Below are 21,235 nucleotides of genomic sequence, written 5' to 3'. Positions count from 1 at the left end.
ATGAAGGATGAAAGCAGGGCGGTCACAAACTGATGTGTCCCGAAGATTTAATGCGGAACGTTCTGTTATTTCTGTGGCAACAATTTATAGAGACCGAAATACACTACTGGCCATTAAATTTGCTACACCAAGAACAAATGCAGATGCTAAACGGGTATTCATTGGACAAATATATTACACTAGAACTATCATGTAATTACATTTTCACGCAATTTGGGTGCATAGATCCTGAGAAATCAGTACCCAGAACAACCACCTCTGGTCGTAATAACGGCCTTGATACGCCTGGGCATTGAGTCAAACAGAGCTTGGACGGCGTGTACAGGTACAGCTGCCCATGCAGCTTCAACACGATACCACAGTTCATCAAAAGTAGTGACTGGCGTATTGAGACGAGTCAGTTCCTCGGCCACCATTGACCAGACGTTTTCAATTGGTGAGAGATCTGGAGACTGAGCTGGCCAGGGCAGCAGTCGAACATTTTCTGTATCCAGAAAGGCCCGTACAGGACTTGCAAAATGCGTTCGTGCATTATCCTGCTGTAATGTAGGGTTTCGCAGGGATCGAATGAAGGGTAGAGCCACGGGTCGTAACGCATCTGAAATGTAACGTCCACTGTTCACAGTGCCTTCAATGCGAACAAGAGGTGACCGAGACGTCTAACCAATGGCACACCACGCCGGGTGATACGCCAGAATGGCGATGACGAATACAAGCTTCCAATGTGCGTTCACCGTGATCTTGCCAAACACGGATGCGACCATCATGATGCTGTAAACATAACCTGGATTCATCGGAAAAAATGACGTTTTGCCATTCGTGCACCCAGGTTCGTCGTTGAGTACACCATCGCAGGCGCTCCTGTCTGTGATGCAGCGTCAAGGGTAACCGCGGCCATGGTCTCCGAGCTGATAGTCCATGCTGCTGCAAACGTCGTCCAACTGTTCGTGCAGCTGGTTGTTGTCTTGCAAACGTCCTCATCAGTTGACTCAGGGATCGAGACGTGGCTGCACGATCCGTTACAGCCATGCGGATAAGATGCCTGTCATCTCGACTGCTCGTCATACAAGGCCGTTGGGATCCAGCACGGCCTCCTGAACTCACCGATTCCATATTCTGCGAACAGTCATTGGATCTTGACCAACGCGAGCAGCAATGTTGCGATACGATAACCCGCAATCGCGATAGGCTACAATTCGACCTTTATCAGTCAGAAACGTGGTGGTACGCATTTCTCCTCCGTACACGAGGCATCACAACAACGTTTCACCAGGCAACGCCGGTCAACTGCTGTTTATGTATGAGAAATCGGCTGGAAACTTTCCTCACGTCAGCACGTTGTACGTGTCGCCACCGGTTCTAATCTTGTGTGAATGCTCTGAAAAGCTATTCATTTGCATATCACAGCGTCTTCTTCCTGTCGGCCAAATTTCGCGTCTGTAGCACGTCATCTTCGTGGTGTAGCAATTTTAATGGCCAGTTGTGTAGTATCCCGAAGACAAGGGCAGGGCCGCCCATGTGTGATATCAAAAAGAGAGAACCATTATATGGCCGTTAGGGCACGACGATTCTGCGTTAGTACTGCGCGTCAACTGGAATCTGTCCTCGGGACCTCAAACAATGTAAAATCGATACATGGCAAGAAGAATGGGGCACAAGTGATAAGGGATGGAGAGTACATACATTTTTTCCGTGTTTCACGGAAAGGTTAAGAATGAAATATGCCTATCCTAGCCGCGGCATGGTGCATTTCTTGACTGGTCACGGACCTCATCCCACGCACTTGAACCGCGTGAGTCTAAAAGACACATCTACATGTACATGCGGAGGTATGGGAGCCCCCGAACACACAATCCTATTCTGCGGGAAATACAGACAACACAAAAAAATGGTTCTGAGCACTATGGGACTTAACTTCCGTGGTCATCAGTCCCCTAGAACTTAGAACTACTTAAACCTAACTAACCTAAGGACATCACACACATCCATGCCCAAGGAAGGAGTCGAACCTACGACCGTAGCGGTCGCGCGGTTCCAGACTGTAGCGCCTAGAACCGCCCTGCCACTCAGGCCGGCACAGACAACACAGGAACACACCAGGAATACAATACTTACAAATATACGATGCAATCAGAACACCAGAATTATGTGACGAACTAAACGTACTGACAGAAAAAATCTCAGATGAATGCCATAAACAGTACAGGCGCGAGAAACCGTACAGACGACAAACCTAGATGCAGCACCTACATAGATGCCATAGTGAGGAGGATGGAAACCGAGACAGAAAGAAGACCGACACAAATGCATTAGTCTAACCATAATGTACAGATATCACAATAGATTACACATAACTATAGCTCAACATGAATAGATGTAAACAGTGTCGGCGCACCGTCGCAATTGCCACAGGTAAACACGGCACTTTAAACCTGTTAATAGCGTAATTAGCTTCAGTAATTAGCATAGAAATTAGATTAGCATAGATCTTAAAGCAAGCAAAGAATTGGAGACTGAGGATCAACGCCTTGACAACTAATTCCAAGGCTTTCATCCTCATTTCCCGAGGGTGGAGGGACTATAAACTTCTTCCTTTCCTATCTTCTTCCCTCTTCTTCATTCTAACCCATATTTTTGTATTTCTTTTTCAAAATTTAAACTTCATGTAAATTTTTGCTAAACGGTTTGGGAAAGCTGCCATAAAGAAAAGAAAAGAAAGATAAATACCAAACAAAGATAACCAAGTAAAAGAAAACAAAATGAAAGACACAAAAACAAAACATGATCAACTATGACCCGCCTCCATGTCGCGGGACACGGGCAACGCTGCGATCGGATGAGGGAACTGGTGTGCAGGTTCAGCCATATCAGCGCCCATATACCAATCGTAGCGGCTAAGTGGTTAATAAAGACGCACCTTAAGCAATTACGTGGTGGGTCGTAAAATCAGGGCGGCAAGTGAAAAAAGGAAAATAAATCTGACCTCGCAGGATTTACTGGACTTATTGTATCGAGACAAACGGTGTAGAGAAGGCTTCGGCAGAAGACTTCTATATGTGTACTTTTTCACGGAAGGCAACGTCTTGAGTAGAGCCGTCAACATGCCACCTGGTCGGTCAAACAGTACCAACGTTCGTTTTGGTCTGGAGAGTGATTGTTGACACATTCGCATATTGAGGGAACATGGAAAGATACCGATATCGAGGAGAATCCTTAATTATGTGGGCAGGGATTATATTGACCACTCGGTCACCTCTTCATGAAATTGTACGGGTGAAACGGCGAGATTTAACTGCGACGTGATCTTAAGTGCGGTTGTTGCGAAGTTCTGTGGGTCTCGACTTCGCATTGATGGACGACAATGCTCGACCACATAGAGCACGGGTGGTTGATATTTTCTTGGAAACGGAAGACACTGCATGCATGACGTGGCCTGCTCGCTCTTCCGGTTTGAATCCCATGGAGAATGTCTGGGATGCGCTAGGGAGACACCAACCACTCTTCAAGCCTTGCGGGTAGCTCTGCAGGAAGAGTGGGCGTTATTTCCTCAGCGTGAGACTGATGACATCACTCACAGCACGCTCCGTCGTCATCAGCCCTGTATTGCTGCCAGAGGTCGAAAATTTAAATGCAAAAGCACAGTCTAGATTTTGTGAGGGTCAGTGAAGTAAAATGGAAAGAAGACAGGGGTTTCTGGTCAGATGATTATAAAGCAATATCAACAGAAGAAGAGAATGCTATAACAGGAGTAGGACTCGTTATGAACAGGAAGGTATCACAGAGTGTGCGATTCTGTGAACCGTTCAATGATAGGATTGTTCTTACCAGATTCGACAGCAAACCAACACCGATAACAATAGTTCATGCATACATGCCGACGCTGCAGATCGAAGGTGAACAGATGGAGAAGGTATATGCGGATACTGAAAGGCCAATTTAGTATGTAAAGGAAGATGAAAATATACTAGTCATGGGCAACTGGAGTTTGGTTGCAGGGAAAGGAGCAGAAGAAACGGTTGTGTGAGAATACGGGCTTTCTACTAGTAACGAGAGAGCAGGAAGCATAATTCAGTTCCGCAAATAACTTCAGCTAGTAATGGCGTGACTTCAAGAACTACAAGAGGAGGTAGTACCCACGAAAAGGCCGGGAGATAGGAAAGATTTCAGTTACACTACATCGTGGTTTGCAGAGATTCCGAAGTCAGATATCGGATTGTAAAGCGTACCCAGGAGCAGATATGAACTCAGATCACAATGTACAATTGGTGAAGAGTAGGTTGAAGTTTAATGGATTAGTCAGGAGGAACGAATGAGTAAAGATGCCTGATACGAAAGCACTAAGGAATAAAACTGGTACGCTTGAAGTACTCTACAGCTATAAATAACGCGATAATGAATACGTCAGTAGCCATTTCAGCTAAAGAGGAATGGACACTTCAGAAAGGACCGTCACAGAAGTTGGAAAGAAAGTTATAGGTGCAAATAAGATAACTTCGAAGGAACCATGGGTAACAGAAGAAATGTTACAATTGATCGATGAAAGAATGAAGTACAAAAATGTTCACGAAAAATCAGAAACACAGAAATACAAGTCACTCAATAATGAAATAAATGGGAAGTGCAGAGAAGTTGCGGGCAAATTGCTGCAGAAAAACGTGAAGGGATCGAAAAAGAACTGATTGTCGGAAGGTCTGAGAATATAGAAACGTCGGACAGTCATCGGTGAAATTAAAAGCAAGGGTGGTAACATTATCAGTGCAATGGGAATTCCACTGTTAAATGCAGAAGAGATAGCGGATGGGAGGAAAGAGTGCATTGAAGGCCTCTATAAACGGGAAGAGTTGTATGATGCCGTGACGGAAGAAGAAACAGGACTCGATAGAGAAGAGATAGGGAATCCAGTTTTATAATCCAAATTTAGAAGAGCTTTGAAAGACTTAAAGTCGAATAATAAAGAACGGATAGATAACATTCCATTAGAATTTCTTGTATCATTAGAGAAAGTGGCACCAAAACAATTACTCACGGTGGTGTGTAGAATGTATGAGTCTGGCGATATGTCACCTGATTTTCTTAGAAACAACATTCCGATTGCAACGGCCGACATGTGCGAGATTTTTCACACGATCATCATAACAGCTCATGCAACCAAGTGGCTGACAAGAAGAATATACAGAATAACGGAAAAGAAAATTGAGGAAGTGTTAGTCAACGATCAGTTTGTCTTTAGAAAACGTAAACGCACGAAAGAGGCAATTCTGACGTTGCAGTTGGTAATGGAAACAAGTCTAAAGGAAAATCAGGACACGGTTATAGATTTGTCGAACTGGAAAAATCGTTCGGCAATGTCAAATGCTGGTAGATGTTCGAAATCCTGAGAAAATTGGGGTAAGCTATAGGGAAAGACGGGTAATATTCAATATTTACAAGGACCAAGAAGGAACACTAAGGGTCGAAGATCTGGAACGAAGAACTTGGATTAAAATGTGCGTAAGACAGGGATAAACTTTTTGGCCCTACTGTTCAATATATACATCTAAGAAGCATTGACGGAAGTAAAATGATGGTTAAAGAGTGAATTAAAATTCAAGGTATAAGGATATCAATATTTTAGGTGGCTATAATATCGCACCTTACAAAGACTCATCTACATACTTTGCCGTGATTTACAATCGGTATTAGGTGCCATTTGATAGGTTGTACATCGTATAAACGAATATTTAAAGAAGACTGACATTGTTATGAACATTTTGTAAATAGTTGTTAACGTTTATTGAATGAAATGGATTGTCTTTATTATCAAATGGCGTAATGAATGATTGCTGGTGCTAGTAGAGGTTGGAACGCCAGTGGAAACGTAACGGCAGGCGTAACTCAGGCCATGGATGGAAAACCCCGGACAGGTGTGTTGGTCCAGCTTAATACAGGTGGAGTGACAGGAAATGACCAGTTTGAGATCCTGGCTGCTTAACACAGGAAGTAGCACACGACGGACGGTAGGGCCACCTGAGCGCTCAAGCACAATAGAGTGGTGGCTGGCCAGTTTGTAGCGAGATTGTTCGGCGTTCGGAAGAATCTGTAGAGAGGAGAATATTCGGTGGTTTCCAAAATATGAGTCGCCTTCTGAAATCTCAGGAGATTTTATAGTTAGTGAACGGCTAGGCGGTGTAGTGTTGCGAACTTATACGATTCTGGACGTCGCCTCTGAATAGGGAGTCGTCGTTAAGTACGCAGCGTTCAGAGCACTTCTTTTTCTTCTTGACTGAACAGCTTATCCTTCATATTTCACTTCCGTCCAAGGCTACATTCTATATAAATACCTTCATAAAAGACTTCCAAACCCTTAAATCTTCTGCTAGCAAAATTCGTTTAGGAGCACTTTTCTTACTATTGCCAGTGTAGTTCTCTACTTAGGCAGTAATTCGCTATTTTGCTGCACAGACACAAAAAACTCATGGACTGCTTTTAGTGTCAAAACACAAAGGAATTAAAGACATCAGCTGCCAGTGGGCACTGGTTTATATTAACAGGGTAACCAAAAAAAGCAGGGCCAAGAAAAAAAATGAAATGAAATGATCGTGTGGCGTGTTGGCGGGGAGGCTCCGTCCGGGGAAGTTCGGCCGCCGCGTGCAATGCAAGTCTTATTTCAGGTGAAGCCGCATTGGGCGACTTGCGCGTGATAATTAGATCATAACAACACAACACCCAGTCCACGTGGGGAAGAAAACCAGCCAGGAATCGTACCCGGGCCCGAAAAATGATAGGCAAGCACTTTGCCACTCAGCTAAGCAGTGGGACAGCAGCCTCATAATTTGTGCCGGACTGGGACCAAACTCATGTCCTCTGCTTACTAGCCATTTGCGTTGACCACTACGTCATCCGGACCCACTGGTCACCACAACCGCACGGACTACCCTAGCACGCCTCCTGTCAGACCCAAATTCCTTAACTTATGCCACAGGTTACCGACGTAGCGCCCACTACTCATTAGCCTTGGTACTCGCGGCGTTTCGCCGACTACGTAAAAGTTCGAGTTTGGTGTGCCTCTTCACTGAAGGGCCCACTGATATAAATTAATGCCCACTGGCAGCTTATGTCTTCTGCAACTCTTTCGCTTCTTGATATACAGGGTGTTACAAAAAGGTACGGCCAAACTTTCAGGAAACATTCCTCACACACAAATAAAGAAAAGATGTTATGTGAACATGTGTCCAGAATCGCTTAAATTCCATGTTAGAGCTCATTTTAGTTTCGTCAGTATGTACTGTACTTCCTCGATTCACCGCCAGTTGGCCCAATTGAAGGAAGGTAATGTTGACTTCGGTGCTTGTGTTGACATGCGACTCATTGCTCTACAGTACTAAAAAAAATGGTTCAAATGGCTCTGAGCACTATGGGACTCAACTGCTGAGGTCATTAGTCCCCTAGAACTTAGAACTAGTTAAACCTAACTAACCTAAGGACATCACAAACATCCATGCCCGCGGCAGGATTCGAAACTGCGACCGTAGCGGTCTTGCTGTTCCAGACTGCAGCGCCTTTAACCGCACGGCCACTTCGGCCGGCTCTACAGTACTAGCATCAAGTACATCAGTACGTAGCATCAACAGGTTAGTGTTCATCACGAACGTGGTTTTGCAGTCAGTGCACGGCTTACAAATGCGGAGTTGGCAGATGCGCATTTGATGTATGGATTAGCACGGGGCAATAGCCGTGGCGCGGTACATTTGTATCGAGACAGATTTCCAGAACGAAGGTGTCCCGACAGGAAGACGTTCGAAGCAATTGATCGGCGTCTTAGGGAGCATGGAACATTCCAGCCTATGACTCGCGACTGGGGAAGACCTAGAACGACGAGGACACCTGCAATGGACGAGGCAATTCTTCGTGCAGTTGACGATAACCCTAATGTCAGCGCCAGAGAAGTTGCTGCTGTACAAGGTAACGTTGACCACGTCACTGTATGGAGAGTGCTACGGGAGAACCAGTTGTTTCCGTACCATGTACAGCGTGTGCAGGCACTATCGGCAGCTGATTGGCCTCCACGGGTACACTTCTGCGAATGGTTCATCCAACAATGTGTCAATCCTCATATCAGAGCAAATGTTCTCATTACGGATGAGGCTTCATTCCAACGCGATGCCGGCCGCGGTGGCCATGCGGCTCTAGGCGCTTCAGTCCGGAACCGCGCGACTGCTACGGTCGCAGGTTCGAATCCTGCCTCGGGTATGGATGTGTGTGATGCCCTTAGGTTAGTTAGGTTTAAGTAGTTCTAAGTTCTAGGGGACTGATGACCTCAGATGTTAAGTCCCATAGTGCTCAGAGCCATTTTGAACCAACGTGATCAAATTGTAAATTTTCACAATCAACATGTGTGGGCTGACGAGAATCCGCACGCAATTGTGCAATCACGTCATCAAAACAGATTTTCTGTGAACGTTTGGACAGGCATTGTTGGTGATGTCTTGATTGGGTCCCATGTTCTTCCACCTACGCCCAATGGAGCACGTTATCATGATTTCATGCGGGATACTCAACCTGTGCTGCTAGAACATGTGCCTTTACAAGTACGACACAACATGTGGTTCATGCACGATGGAACTCCTGCACATTTCAGTCGAAGTGTTCGTACGCTTCCCAACAACAGATTCGGTTACCGATGGATTGGTAGAGGCGGACCAATTCCATGGCCTCCACGTTCTCCTGACCTCAACCCTCTTGACTTTCATTTATGGGGGCATTTGAAAGCTCGTGCCTACGCAACCCCGGTACCAAATGTAGAGAATCTTCGTGCTCGTATTGTGGACGGCTGTGATACAATACGCCATTCTCCAGGGCTGCATCAGCGCATCAGGGATTCCATGCGACGGAGGGTGGATGCATGTATCCTCGCTAACGGAGGACATTTTGAACATTTCCTGTAACAAAGTGTTTGAAGTCACGCTGGTACGTTCTGTTGCTGTGTGTTTCCATTCCATGAATAATGTGATTTGAAGAGAAGTAATAAAATGAGCTCCTACATGGAAAGTAAGCGTTTCCGGACATATGCCCACATAACATATTTTATTTCTTTGTGTGTGAGGAATGTTTCCTGAAAGTTTGGCCGTACCTTTTTGTAACACCCTGTATAGTGGCTGCAGGATCAAATCGGTATCTATCCTTTCGGACATACAATGTATACTTTTAGATTCTCATTTCGTAATAAAATTCTGCCAGTGTTACCTATTTTGACTGCATTCCATTACCCTTCTTTTATTGTTACTGTTCATCTCTTCTCAAAACATTAAACATTTCGTTCAAACTGCTCTTCCAAGTACTAAACTACTTTGATAGAATTACACTCTCACTGGCAAAGAACAAAATCTTCATATTTCACCTTAACTTCAGTTCCCTTTGTATTCTACTTGCAGGTTTCCTGCACCGCTTGTCCAGTGTACAGACTGAATAATATTAGCGAGAGGATACAATCCTGCTTCATCCCTTCTCAGCTACTTCTTTTCCTTCACGACTCTTTGACTTGCAGGGTTGTTTCTGAACAAGTTGTAGACAAATTTTCGCAACCAGTAGTTTTCTCCTGCTAGCTTGAGTATTTCTGTCCTTTTGTCCGCGGGCGGCGCCAGGCGCCACTAGAGAACAATAAACTGTGTCCTCTAGTGGGCGGACGCGGGATGCTGCCGCCTGGTAATTGCTCACTCGCATTATGCACAGTATTCTAGTAAAGCAAAAACTGTTCTTCCAAGTGGTGCATTTTAAACTACAATCAGAGGCGACCAATATAAATATATTTGCCTCCAAATTCGGTCATATGTAGGGTTGGGATTTTTTGAAGGTAGCTTTCTGGACGATTACCTTAGGAATTACAAAAGACACATTTTTGTCATTGTGACACTGGCTTGCCAGGCAGAACATATACACAAAGGCAGATTAACAAGGGGCAAAAAGGCTTTGCCGTTTAGTAAGGGATTGACAAAGTTGACCTTAAATTTCTTGTCACGGAATTTACCCCTGACTTTGAACAGTTTTAAATTTTTTTTCAATCTTTACTCATGATAATGTTATTTTTGAGCTCCCTGCATAAAACTGATGTAAAGACCTAGGTTTATAATTGTGAAGTACCTTACATGGACAGCAAAGAAAGTACAAACTTAGCCTTACAGAAACAGGTGGTCCATTTCACTTTTGGTCTCATCAAACGCAGAATGTATTCCTCTATATCGTTTGTATGAACCACTTTATTGATAGGTGGATTAGTTTCAACGATATTACCAAGAAACAGAGGTTAAAACGAAAGTTTTCCATGAACATGTACCAGGTGTATCGGTATGAAATGAGCGTTAAGATACAAATATGTCGCTAGGGAACAAATATTGTCAACGAGCCTTAATTTTTTTTGTTTGGTTGGTATGACATCTGTCAATGATATTTAGTATACATCAAGTCATGGAAAAAACAACATCATATGTTTTCATCGTGTTAACAATGTCGAATTTTGTACCAGAAAGTGATGATTTGCGGAAAGCATTAATTTTTTTGTTTTCATTTGAAAAAAAAGTGCTGAAGAGTCGCATCGAATGCTTGTCGAGGCAAATGGTAATCATGCTCTAGCAGAAGCAAAACGCAAAAGATGGTTTCAACGGTTCAGAAATAATGATTTTGATGTAAGAAATGAAGAACGTGGAAGACCACCAAAAAAGTTCGAAGACGCCGAATTGCAAGCAATATTGGATGAAGATGATACTTTGAGTCAGAAGCAAATGGCAGCAATGCTAAATGTTGTACAACAAGAAATTTCTGACCGTTTGAAAGCTATGGGAAAGATCCAAAAGTGTGGAAAATGGGTGCCACATGAATTGAATGAAAGACAGATGGAAAGCCGAAAAACCATTTATCAAATTTTGCTTCAAAGACATGAAAGAAAATCAATTTGCGTAGAATTGTTACTGGCGATGAAAAATGGATTTATTTTAAGAATCCTAAACGGGAAAAATGATGGGTTAATCCGGCACAACCATCAACATCGACTGCAAAACCAGATCGATTCGGCGAGAAGACAATGCTCTGTGTTTGGTGGGATCAGAAAGTTGTGGTGTATCATGAGCTTCTAAAACCCGGTGAAACTGTGAATACTAATCGCTACAGATAACAAATGATCAATTTGATCTATGCACTGATCGAAAAAAGACCAGAATGGACCAGAAAAAAGGGCAAAGTAATTTTTTCACACGACAATGCACCTGCACACAAAGCAAAACTGGTTCAGGATACAATCAAAACACTTGACTGGGAGCTGCTACCCCATCCTCCGTATTCACCAAACTTGGCCCCTTCCGACTATGATTTGTTTTCATCACTGGGACACGCATTGGCTGAGGGACACTTCGATTCCTACGAAGAAGTCGATAATTAGGTGTCTGAGTGGTTTGCTTCAAAAGACGAACATTGCTATTGGCATGGCGTCCACAAATTGCCAGAAAGGTGGTCAAAATGTATAGAAAGCAATGGTCAGTACTTCGAATAAAATGTTTTTACCTTTCAATTCAAAATTAGTGTTTCATTTTCCCAAAAAAACGCTCATTTCATACCGGTACGCCTGGTAAAATTTGAAGAACACTAGTATGGAAACAGGTGGTCCCAAAAATATGCGGATGGTCTCATTCAATGCAGAAGTGCATGCCCTACAATTTTTAACTGCACTATGTTTTCGATATTGTGAGTCATTTACGAGATATAATCACAAAACAGAAAAAATACCCCTTTTTCGGGTACATTTTTGCCCCACACCACTTTTCCACAACTCTGCTGAGGGTGAATAGCTAGGATAGTCATACTGGGGCACAAATGACGCCATTAAGGGGGGTAGGACGTCAAACGGGCCAACTTGGAGCAGGAGAGGTACCACAGGACATTTTAATTTCCACTGTCTATACTTTTACAAATAAATTCATAAAACTATGTCAGCGTGAGCAGGACGGATCCAAATTCACACTCATAGCAGTGGAAGTTCGAAAACATAACGAAGTAATTTTTTTACATGTGAAATTTCATCATTTTTTTCACTTACTAATGGCAGCATTTGTTGCTATAGGTACACTTTTCTTTATAAATAAGAGAGATGGTTCCATGAATTTTGCACAGCATACAAAGCATACTTAAAGATGTATGAAACTCTAGAATTTTCCAAATCTATTAAAAACTGTGTTAAAAATTGAGGTAATTAACTACAAAATTTGTGTTTTTTCTAAACATAAAGTTTAAAATACTACAGATCATTCGTTTTTCATAAATTAAATAAATTCTAGAGTTTCATACGCCTGTAAATATGGTATGTATGCTGCGCAAAATTCATCGAAGAATCTCTCTAACTTATGAAGAAAAGTTTACCATAGCAACAAATGTAGCCAATAGTAAGTAAAAAAATGATGAAATTTCACACGTAAAAAAATTTATTTTCTTTTGTTTTCGAACTTCCACTGCAATGAGTGTGAATCCTGAATCCTTCCTGGTGATGCTGGACAAAGTTTTATGGATTTATTTGTAAAAGTATATACACTGGAAATTAAAATGTCCTGTGATACCTCTCCTGCTCAAAGTCGGCCCGTTTGACGTGCTACCCCCCTTAAAACAATAAAACATTTTGTAGCAATTAATCCCGATTTGTCTAATTTTTAGGCTTAACCCTCCTGGACTACACATAATTCGCAATTGCAAATTCATTTCCTATAGTTTCATTTAATTTAGTATACAAAATTTGGCTGCACGCCTCCTAAAACCATACGGCAGATAGTTTGTCGCAGTGGACACTTCAGGCCCGTCGCCTGCGCCGCACCTGAATGATGAGCGCTCCGGGTCGCGGCGTCTCGAGCAGGTGGTTGCCGAGGAAGCGGAGCGCGCGGATGCGGTTGGCCGGCCGGATGGCGAGCTGCTGCACGGCGTCGATCTTGTTGTTGACGACGTTGAGCGTGCCCACGTGCGTCAGGCCCTCGAGGCAGCCGGCACGGATCACGCCCAGGTCGCTCTCCTGGATGGACAGCACGTGCACGTGGCTCAGGCCGCGGAACGTGTGCGCGCGCAGCGACTTCAGGTCCATGAACGCCATCTTGATCACGCCCACCGTGTCCAGCCCGTTGAAGGCGTCCACCTCCACGTTGCGGATGCCCGAAGGGAAGATGAGGCGCTCCACGTTCGTCATGCCGGAGAACGCCGATGTCTCCACCTGCGACAGACAGTAGTCAGTGCACCTCCTGTCGGTGCAATGCAGTTCACTCCGCCCTTTTCCGTGCCCACTCCCAAAACATGAAGGAAAGAGGGTTTGCTAGGTCGACAGCCAGCTGGAAAACCAGTAAATAATCTACAGTGGGACGCAAGTGTCCTAAATGGCTTTTTTAGAATCAGATAAAAAATGGTTCAAATGGCTCTGAGTACTATGGGACTTAACATCTATGGTCATCAGTCCCCTAGAACCTAGAACTACTTAAACCTAACTAACCCAAGGACAGCACACAACACCCAGCCATCACGAGGCAGAGAAAATCCCTGACCCCGCCGGGAATCAAACCCGGGAACCCGGGCGTGTTAGAATCAGAAACGGGTGCAGAAATCGGCCGTGAGATGACTGTGGACGCCGCTTAAGACTCGTAAGACTTGTGTATAAAACGGGCTGTAGTTGTCAATAGGCTGTTTAGGTTTTTATGTTGGTAACGTCACCTAGCGCTCTGTATGAAAATCGCTGGGTGTGCTGTGTGAAGTCTGTGGCTGGTTGGCATTGTTGGAATAGTCGCTATTGTAGTGTTGGGCAGCTGGATGTGAACAGCGCGTAGCGTTGCGCAGTTGGAGGTGAGCCACCAGCAGTGGTGGATGTGGGGAGTGAGATAACGGAGTTTTGAGAGCGGATGATCTGGACGTGCGTCCATCAGAGAGAGTAAATTTGTAAGACAGTCATATATATATATAAAATAACTTTTGAACAGTATTAAGGTAAATTCATTGTCTGTTCTCTATCAAAATCTTTCATTTGCCAACTATGCCTATCAGTAGTTAGTGCCTTCAGTAGTTAGAATCTTATTTTGCTGGCAATATTGGCGCTCGCTGTGTTGCAGAAGTTCGAGTAACGAAGATTTTTGTGAGGTAAGTGATTCATGGAAAGTATAGGTTATTGTTAGTCAGGGCCATTCTTTTGTAGGGATTATTGAAATTCAGATTGCGTTGCGCTAAAAATATTGTGTGCCAGTTTAGTGTTGATCAGAATAAGTAAATAGAGAAATGTCTGAGTACGTTCAGTTCTGCAGAGGTGTTCGAAAATCAAATAACGTAAGAGATTTATCAGCACAGTATTTCATTAATTTTCTAATGGGATGTTTCAAAGTGAGACAAGAAGCCAGATGCGCCAGCAATCGCGGCATGTGGACTTTACCAGAAAAGCCACTGTTGGTGAAGATTTCCTATGAGGAAGGAGAATCCGCAACTACAGCTTCACAGTCCTATCGCCGAAAGAAGGGTATTCGATCTGGTAATGGTCCTGTGATAAGTGTCACTGTGAAGAAAATGACCATGAAGATCGAAGCCACGGGTTGTTCAGACGATCACTCCCGTAGTGGGCGACCATACACAAGTGGTACTGCTGCTCGGACAGTTCTCGAAGAAATGGAGACTTAAGCGGGTTCATCTCCACATGGTGCAATCAACGATTGTGAAATCTCACGTCGCACCGGTATTTCACGTACTGGAATGTAGTAGAATTAAGTCAGGTGATGCTCAGGGAATTAGATTAGGAAGAGAGACACTTAAAGTAGTAAAGGAGTTTTGCTATCTGGAGAGCAAAATAACTGATGATGGTTGAAGTAGAGATGATATAAAATGTAGACTGGCAATGGCAAGGACAGCATATCTGAAGAAGAGAAATTAACATCGAGTATAGATTTAAGTGTCAGGAAGTCGTTTCTGAAAGTATTTGTATGGAGTGTAGCCATGTATGGAAGTGAAACATGGTCGATAAATAGTTTGGACAGGAAGAGAATAGAAGCTTTCGAAATGTGGTGCTATAGAAGAATGCTGAAGATTAAATGGGTAGATCATATAACTAATGAGGAGGTATTGAATAGAATTGGGGAGAAGAGGAGTTTGAGGCACAACTTGAGAAGAAGAAGGGATCGGTTGGTAGGACATGTTCTGAGGCATCAAGGGATGACCAATTTCGTATTGGAGGCCATCGTGGAGGGTAAGAATCGTAGAGAGAGCGCAAGAGATGAATACACTACGCAGATTCAGAAGGATGTGGGTTGCAGTAGGTACTGGGAGATAAAGAAGCTTGCACAGGATAGTGTAGCATGGAGAGCTGCATCAAACCAGTCTCAGGACTGAAGACCACAACAACACTGTTTGGAGAGCACTAAGGCGTACACTCCAATGCTATCCGTACAAAATCCAGCATCATCATAAACTGTTAGCTACCGATTTTGTGACACGGAGAGCATTTGCGGTGTGGGGACTTCAAAAAATAGGGGAAGATAACAATTTGCTGTCTGACTTGTGGTTCTACAAAATACATTTCGCACTCCGAGGGTCTGTGAACATCTGACACTGGAGAATTTGATCTACCGAAAATCCTGGAACTGTCGCAGAATCCCCACTGCGTAACGAGAAAGTCATGGTGTGCTGTGGAATACCATTTCAATCGTGATCGGTTTACATTTACCGTATCAGTCGTGATAGGAACCCTGTGGTGTCACCGCCAGACACCACACTTGCTAGGTGGTAGCTTAAATCGGCCGCGGTCCATTTAGTACATGTCGGACCCGCGTGTCGCCACTGTGTGATCGCAGACCTAGCGCCACCACAAGGCAGGTCTCGAGATACGGACGAGCACTCGCCCAGTTGTACGACGACATTGCTAGCGACAATACGGACGAAGCCTTCCTCTCATTTGCCGAGAGACAGTTAGAATAGCCTTCTGCTAAGTCCATGGCTACGACCTAGCAAGGCGCCAATTGTAACAGTGCATGTATCTTACGAGTCGCATTTGTATAGTCAAGAGAGATGTTTCACAAGGAGTCATTAAAGTTAAGTATAAAGCAGCTACGTACTTTTCTTGCTACCATTCAATAGTTATCCTGTTCCAGAATTCACGCCCGTCTGCGTTAGATAGCGTGCCTATCGGCCCCCTCAAAATAACACCGTGTCGGCACTTCTGTCGACACATCATATGGCGACGAGTAAAGAGTTCTTTCTGATTGCTTACATTTATTTGTGTCATGGCTTCGCCACAATCTCCAGATGTACTGTCCGAATTTTATCGCTTGCAGAATCAGCAGACGCAGGCGTTATTGGATGCCCTTGGACAGCTCGTCCAGGGTCAACGTGCCATTCACACCGATGCGGCAGCCGCCGCTTCACCGCTGCTGCAGCCACAACATGCCGTTGCACCGCAGTTTCGCCAGTTTAATCAAAACCACGAGTCGTGGCCAGAATGGTCCCGACAGTTCGGCTTCCATCTCGCCGCCTACAGAATTCAAGGTAATGAGCGGCAGCCGTTTTTGCTTTCTTGTGTCGGTGTGTCCACCTACCGTGTGATAGTGAAATTGTTTCCCCGACGCGACATAGCAACTCTGTCCTACGAGGAAATTTTGTCTGCTTTAGATGCCTATTTCAAAAAAACAGTTAATGTGGTTGCAAAAAGGTATACGTTTTTTCGTACAAAACGTACGGCCGGTCAAACTAATAGGGAGTGGGTAGCAACATTGCAAGGACTTACTAGGGAGTGTTCTTTTAACTGTGACTGTGGCCTTTCTTATTCAGATACAATGGTGCGTGATGCAATTGCACAGAACGTTTCTGATGTTCGCATACGGGAGCAAATTTTGAAACTAGTTAATCCCTCCCTTCAACAAGTGATAGACATATTAGATAGACAAGACACACTTGACTGTGCTCAGGAATCTTTTGAAACTTCGCCAGCTGTGTGTAACATTAACCGGCCCGCCGGGCGCGCTCGCGCTACGCGGCCCGGTCAACTGCCCTCGCGCACGTCCGCACAGCTGCTGCCGCGCTCTAAGCCAGGTGTGCCGCGCCAGCACACAAATGCAGTGAAATCATGCCCGCGGTGTGCTACTAGCCATTCGCGTGAACATTGCCCATCACGCCAAGCTATTTGCTTTTTCTGCAATAAGAAAGGACATGTTCAAAGTGTTTGCCAGAAAAAGCTCAGATCAGACAATCACAATCATTCCAGGCCCTTTGCTTCGCGCCGGACTCGAACCAAGAACACTCAGGATCGTGGACCTTCGCCCATGGACATTCATGTAGTTAATTCCGATTCGTCCAGTGACACTTTCTCTAACAGTGACTGTGTTCGTCCCACAAAAACTGTGCGTCGACGTCGCCGGAAATCACGTCAATTAGCAAGTGATTCTGTACCAGTGTCTGTTCAAATTGCACAAAACAGTCGCTCTTGTCGTCAGCAGGACAATAAACTTTTTGTGGACTTAGACTTTGAAGGCAAAGTGATACCATTCCAGCTCGATACCGGAGCTGCAGTTTCATTGCTCAATCACGACACGTACAAACAACTGGGCCCACCTCCGTTGCGTGCCGCAAATGTTAAGTTACATGGTTATTCAGGACAGAAAATTCCTGTGCTAGGACAGTGCAGCCTTCTTGCAATGTACAAGGGACAAACAAAACTTGTGTCATTTTACGTTCTTCGTTCTTCTTCTGCAGTGAACTTGTTTGGCTTAGATTTATTTCAATTGTTTAACATGTCTATTGTAAGTCATGTCCTATCAGTGAATCAGACTGTGCCTTCAGACAGTGTTTCTCGCTTATGTGACGAATTTGCAGACATTTTTGCACCGGGCTTAGGTTGCGCTAAAAACTATGAAGCACATTTGGAACTGAAAGTAAACGTGCAACCGAAATTTTTCAGAGCGCGCAATGTTCCCCACGCATTGCGTGATGAGGTCGCACGACCATTGAACGATTTAGAATCACAAGGTGTGAGTGAATGTGCGCAATGCCTCTTCTCTTTCAGCTCCGCTTCATCGCGTACGCCGTACAGGTGTTCCGTTTCTCTGGACGACGGAATGCGAACGTGCCTTTCGCCAGTTGAAATCGGCGTTGCTTTCTAATACTTGCCTTACGCCTTTCGATCCCCGGAAACCCATTTTGTTAATGGTAGATGCATCGGATTTCGGGATCGGTGCTGTGCTTGCGCACAAAGTTGGCTCGCATGATCGCCCTATTGTCTTTGCGTCCAAATTGCTCTCGTCTGCGCAAAGCAATTATTCCCAGATAGAGAAAGAAGCTTTGGCTCTCGTGTTTGGTGTTACTAAGTTCCATGATTTCTTGTATGGTCGTCACTTTACCATCATCACAGACCACAAACCTTTGACATCGCTTTTTCATCCGAACAAGCCTGTACCTCCGCGTACAGCGCAGAAATTCATTCGCTGGTCTATTTTTCTCTCGCAGTACCGCTACGATATCTTGTATCGGTCCACTGCTAAGCACGGCAACGCTGATGCGTTGTCCCGTTTGCCTGTTGCTGAGGATCAAGCATTCGATTCTTCCGAACTTGCTTGCATGTTCATTGATTCGGAAACGGATGAAGTGATCGAATCTTTTCCGATTGATTTTCGTCGTGTAGCTACCGCCACAGATGCTGACCCTGTCCTTGCTACTGTTTTGCGTTTTGTTGCCACGCAATGGCCTTTGTCAAAGTCTCAGATTGCGGATCCGTTGGTTCGCCGATTTTTTGCTCACAAGGAGAGACTTTTTGTTCGACGTGGTGTTTTGTTGTTGCGTTCTGATAATGATCAGTCCAGAGTAGTGGTCCCACGTTCGTTACAGTCCTCTGTTTTACGGCTTCTTCACCAAAGACATTGGGGTATAGTGCGAACGAAACAACTTGCTCGTCAGCACTGTACTTGGTTCGGAATCGATGCTGCGATTACGACTATGTGTTCTTCTTGCATGGCGTGTGCCGAACAACAATCCGCACCGCCGCGGAAAGTCTTTGCATGGCCAAAAGCCACTTCCCCTTGGCAACGCTTGCACATTGATTTTGCTGGTCCATTCTGGAATGCTCGATGGTTGGTTCTGGTCGACGCCTTCAGTAATTTTCCTTTTGTTGTCCGGATGTCTTCCACGACGTCCTCCGCCACCATCCAAGCGTTGTCTGCTATCTTTTGCATTGAAGGTCTTCCGCAGACTATTGTTTCCGACAATGGCCCACAATTCATGTCCGCCGAATTTCAGTCATTCTGCCAGGCCAATGGTATTCAACATCTGACATCCGCGCCGTTTTCGCCTCAGTCAAACGGTGCCGCTGAACGATTGGTCCGGACTTTCAAGTCACAGATGTTGAAGTTGAAAGAGTCGTTTTCTCGGGAGGACGCATTGTTGCTCTTTTTGTCTTCGTATCGCTCTCAGCCCCGAGAGGGTCGCTCGCCGGCTGAGTTGCTCCACGGTCGTCCTCATCGCACCTTGATGTCTTTGCTGCATCCGCCGCATCAGGTTCCTGTGCAGCGGCAGACTCCTGCTTTTGCTCCAGGCGACGTTGTCTTTTATCGCAACTATCGCGGTTCACGGCGTTGGCTCGCAGGGCGCATTCTTCGCTGCCTCGGCCGCGCGATGTATTTGGTTTTGGGGGCCTCTGGTGAGGTGCGTCGGCGTCTCAATCAGCTGCGCCTCTGTCGTCGCACGGGTTCTGCCGCTCCCCGTCTGCTTTCAGCGACGGTGCCGTCCGGTCAGCGCCCTGGGGACCCATCTACTGGCTCGCCTCATCCCCAGGTGTTACCGACGATGCCTTCCATTTTGCCCCATGGCGACGCGCCGCCGCAGCCGCCGCCGCCGCCGCCGCCGCCTGTTCTCCCGCCGGAGCCGCCCGCATTCGACGCTTCGCTGCAGCCGCCAAGCGCCTCCCTGGGTCACGCGCCGCCGATCGCTTCCCGTGACCAGCTGTCCTCCGCCATGGAACGCTTGCCCGCTCCGGACCACATGACGTCATCGCGCGTCGGCTACCCCGACGCAATGGAGGTCGACCCTTCGGCCCCTCCTGTCTCTTTACGGGCGCATACACCGCATGTTGACGTGCACCCTGGACTAGGTTTTCAGGCGTTTCCTAGCTCCCCTCGGACCGAATGGCCGGGTGTGGGTGGCACAGCCTCGCCTGTTGTTAGGCTGCCCACCTCATCGCATACGTCAACATGGGGTCCTCCCCACGGCGGGCGGAAGCCTTATCTCACGACCGTTCGCCGATTTGCGGGGGAGGAATGTGGTGTCACCGCCAGACACCACACTTGCTAGGTGGTAGCTTAAATCGGCCGCGGTCCAATTAGTACATGTCGGACCCGCGTGTCGCCACTGTGTGATCGCAGACCTAGCGCCACTACAAGGCAGGTCTCGAGATACGATAGAGCACTCGCCCAGTTGTACGACGACATTGCTAGCGACAATACGGACGAAGCCTTCCTCTCATTTGCCGAGAGACAGTTAGAATAGCCTTCTGCTAAGTCCATGGCTATGACCTAGCAAGGCGCCAATTGTAACAGTGCATGTATCTTACGAGTCGCATTTGTATAGTCAAGAGAGATGTATCACAAGGAGTCATTAAAGTTAAGTATAAAGCAGCTACGTACTTTTCTTGCTACCATTCAATAGTTATCCTGTTCCAGAATTCACGCCCGTCTGCGTTAGATAGCGTGCCTATCGGCCCCCTCAAAATAACACTGTGTCGGCTCTTCTGTCGACACATCAAACCCTACTTCGAGGAACTGCATTGTGCCACATTTCAGACTGTCGGTATGATGGGTGCATGGTACGCTGATACATCACAAAATCACATCATCCATAAATAAATAAAACATTATCCGAAGAAGACTCGAAGAGCCAATGGTACCGTTCGGCCGCCGTGTCATGATCAGCCCTGAGGTGTCACCGGATATGGAGGGGCATGTGGTCAGCACACTGCTCTTCCGCCCGTTGTCAGTATTCTTGACTGGTGCCGTTACTTCTCACCAAGCAGCTCCTCAACTGGCCTCACAAGTGCTGAGTGCACTCCGCTCGCCAACAGCACTCGACAGACCTGGTAGGTGACCCATCCATGTGCTAGCCAATTCCGACAGCGCTTAGTTTCGGTGATCTGACGGAGAACCGTTATTACCACTTCGGCAAGGCCGTTGGCCACATCATGCCTAGCCTGGGTGATAAACACCTGCTTTTATGCAGAATGGCGCTCCGCCCT

At 45.7% G+C, this 21,235-nt stretch overlaps 1 protein-coding gene across 1 annotated transcript in view; it reads right to left on the bottom strand.

Moving 5' to 3' along the window:
• The window catches only part of LOC124805074 (insulin-like growth factor-binding protein complex acid labile subunit), a 584,744-nt gene that overhangs the window by 10,408 nt on the left and 553,101 nt on the right, over nucleotides 1-21,235 (bottom strand). The window contains exon 6 of the mRNA XM_047265506.1: nucleotides 12,827-13,213. Coding sequence (XP_047121462.1) covers nucleotides 12,827-13,213 — 387 coding nt within the window. The remainder of the gene's footprint in view (nucleotides 1-12,826; nucleotides 13,214-21,235) is intronic.

The sequence above is a fragment of the Schistocerca piceifrons genome, chromosome 7 (assembly GCF_021461385.2).
Source record: "Schistocerca piceifrons isolate TAMUIC-IGC-003096 chromosome 7, iqSchPice1.1, whole genome shotgun sequence".
Lineage (NCBI taxonomy): Eukaryota > Metazoa > Arthropoda > Insecta > Orthoptera > Acrididae > Schistocerca > Schistocerca piceifrons.
The sequence above is the reverse complement of the archived record's forward strand: the minus strand, read 5'-3'. Positions and strand labels throughout refer to the sequence as shown.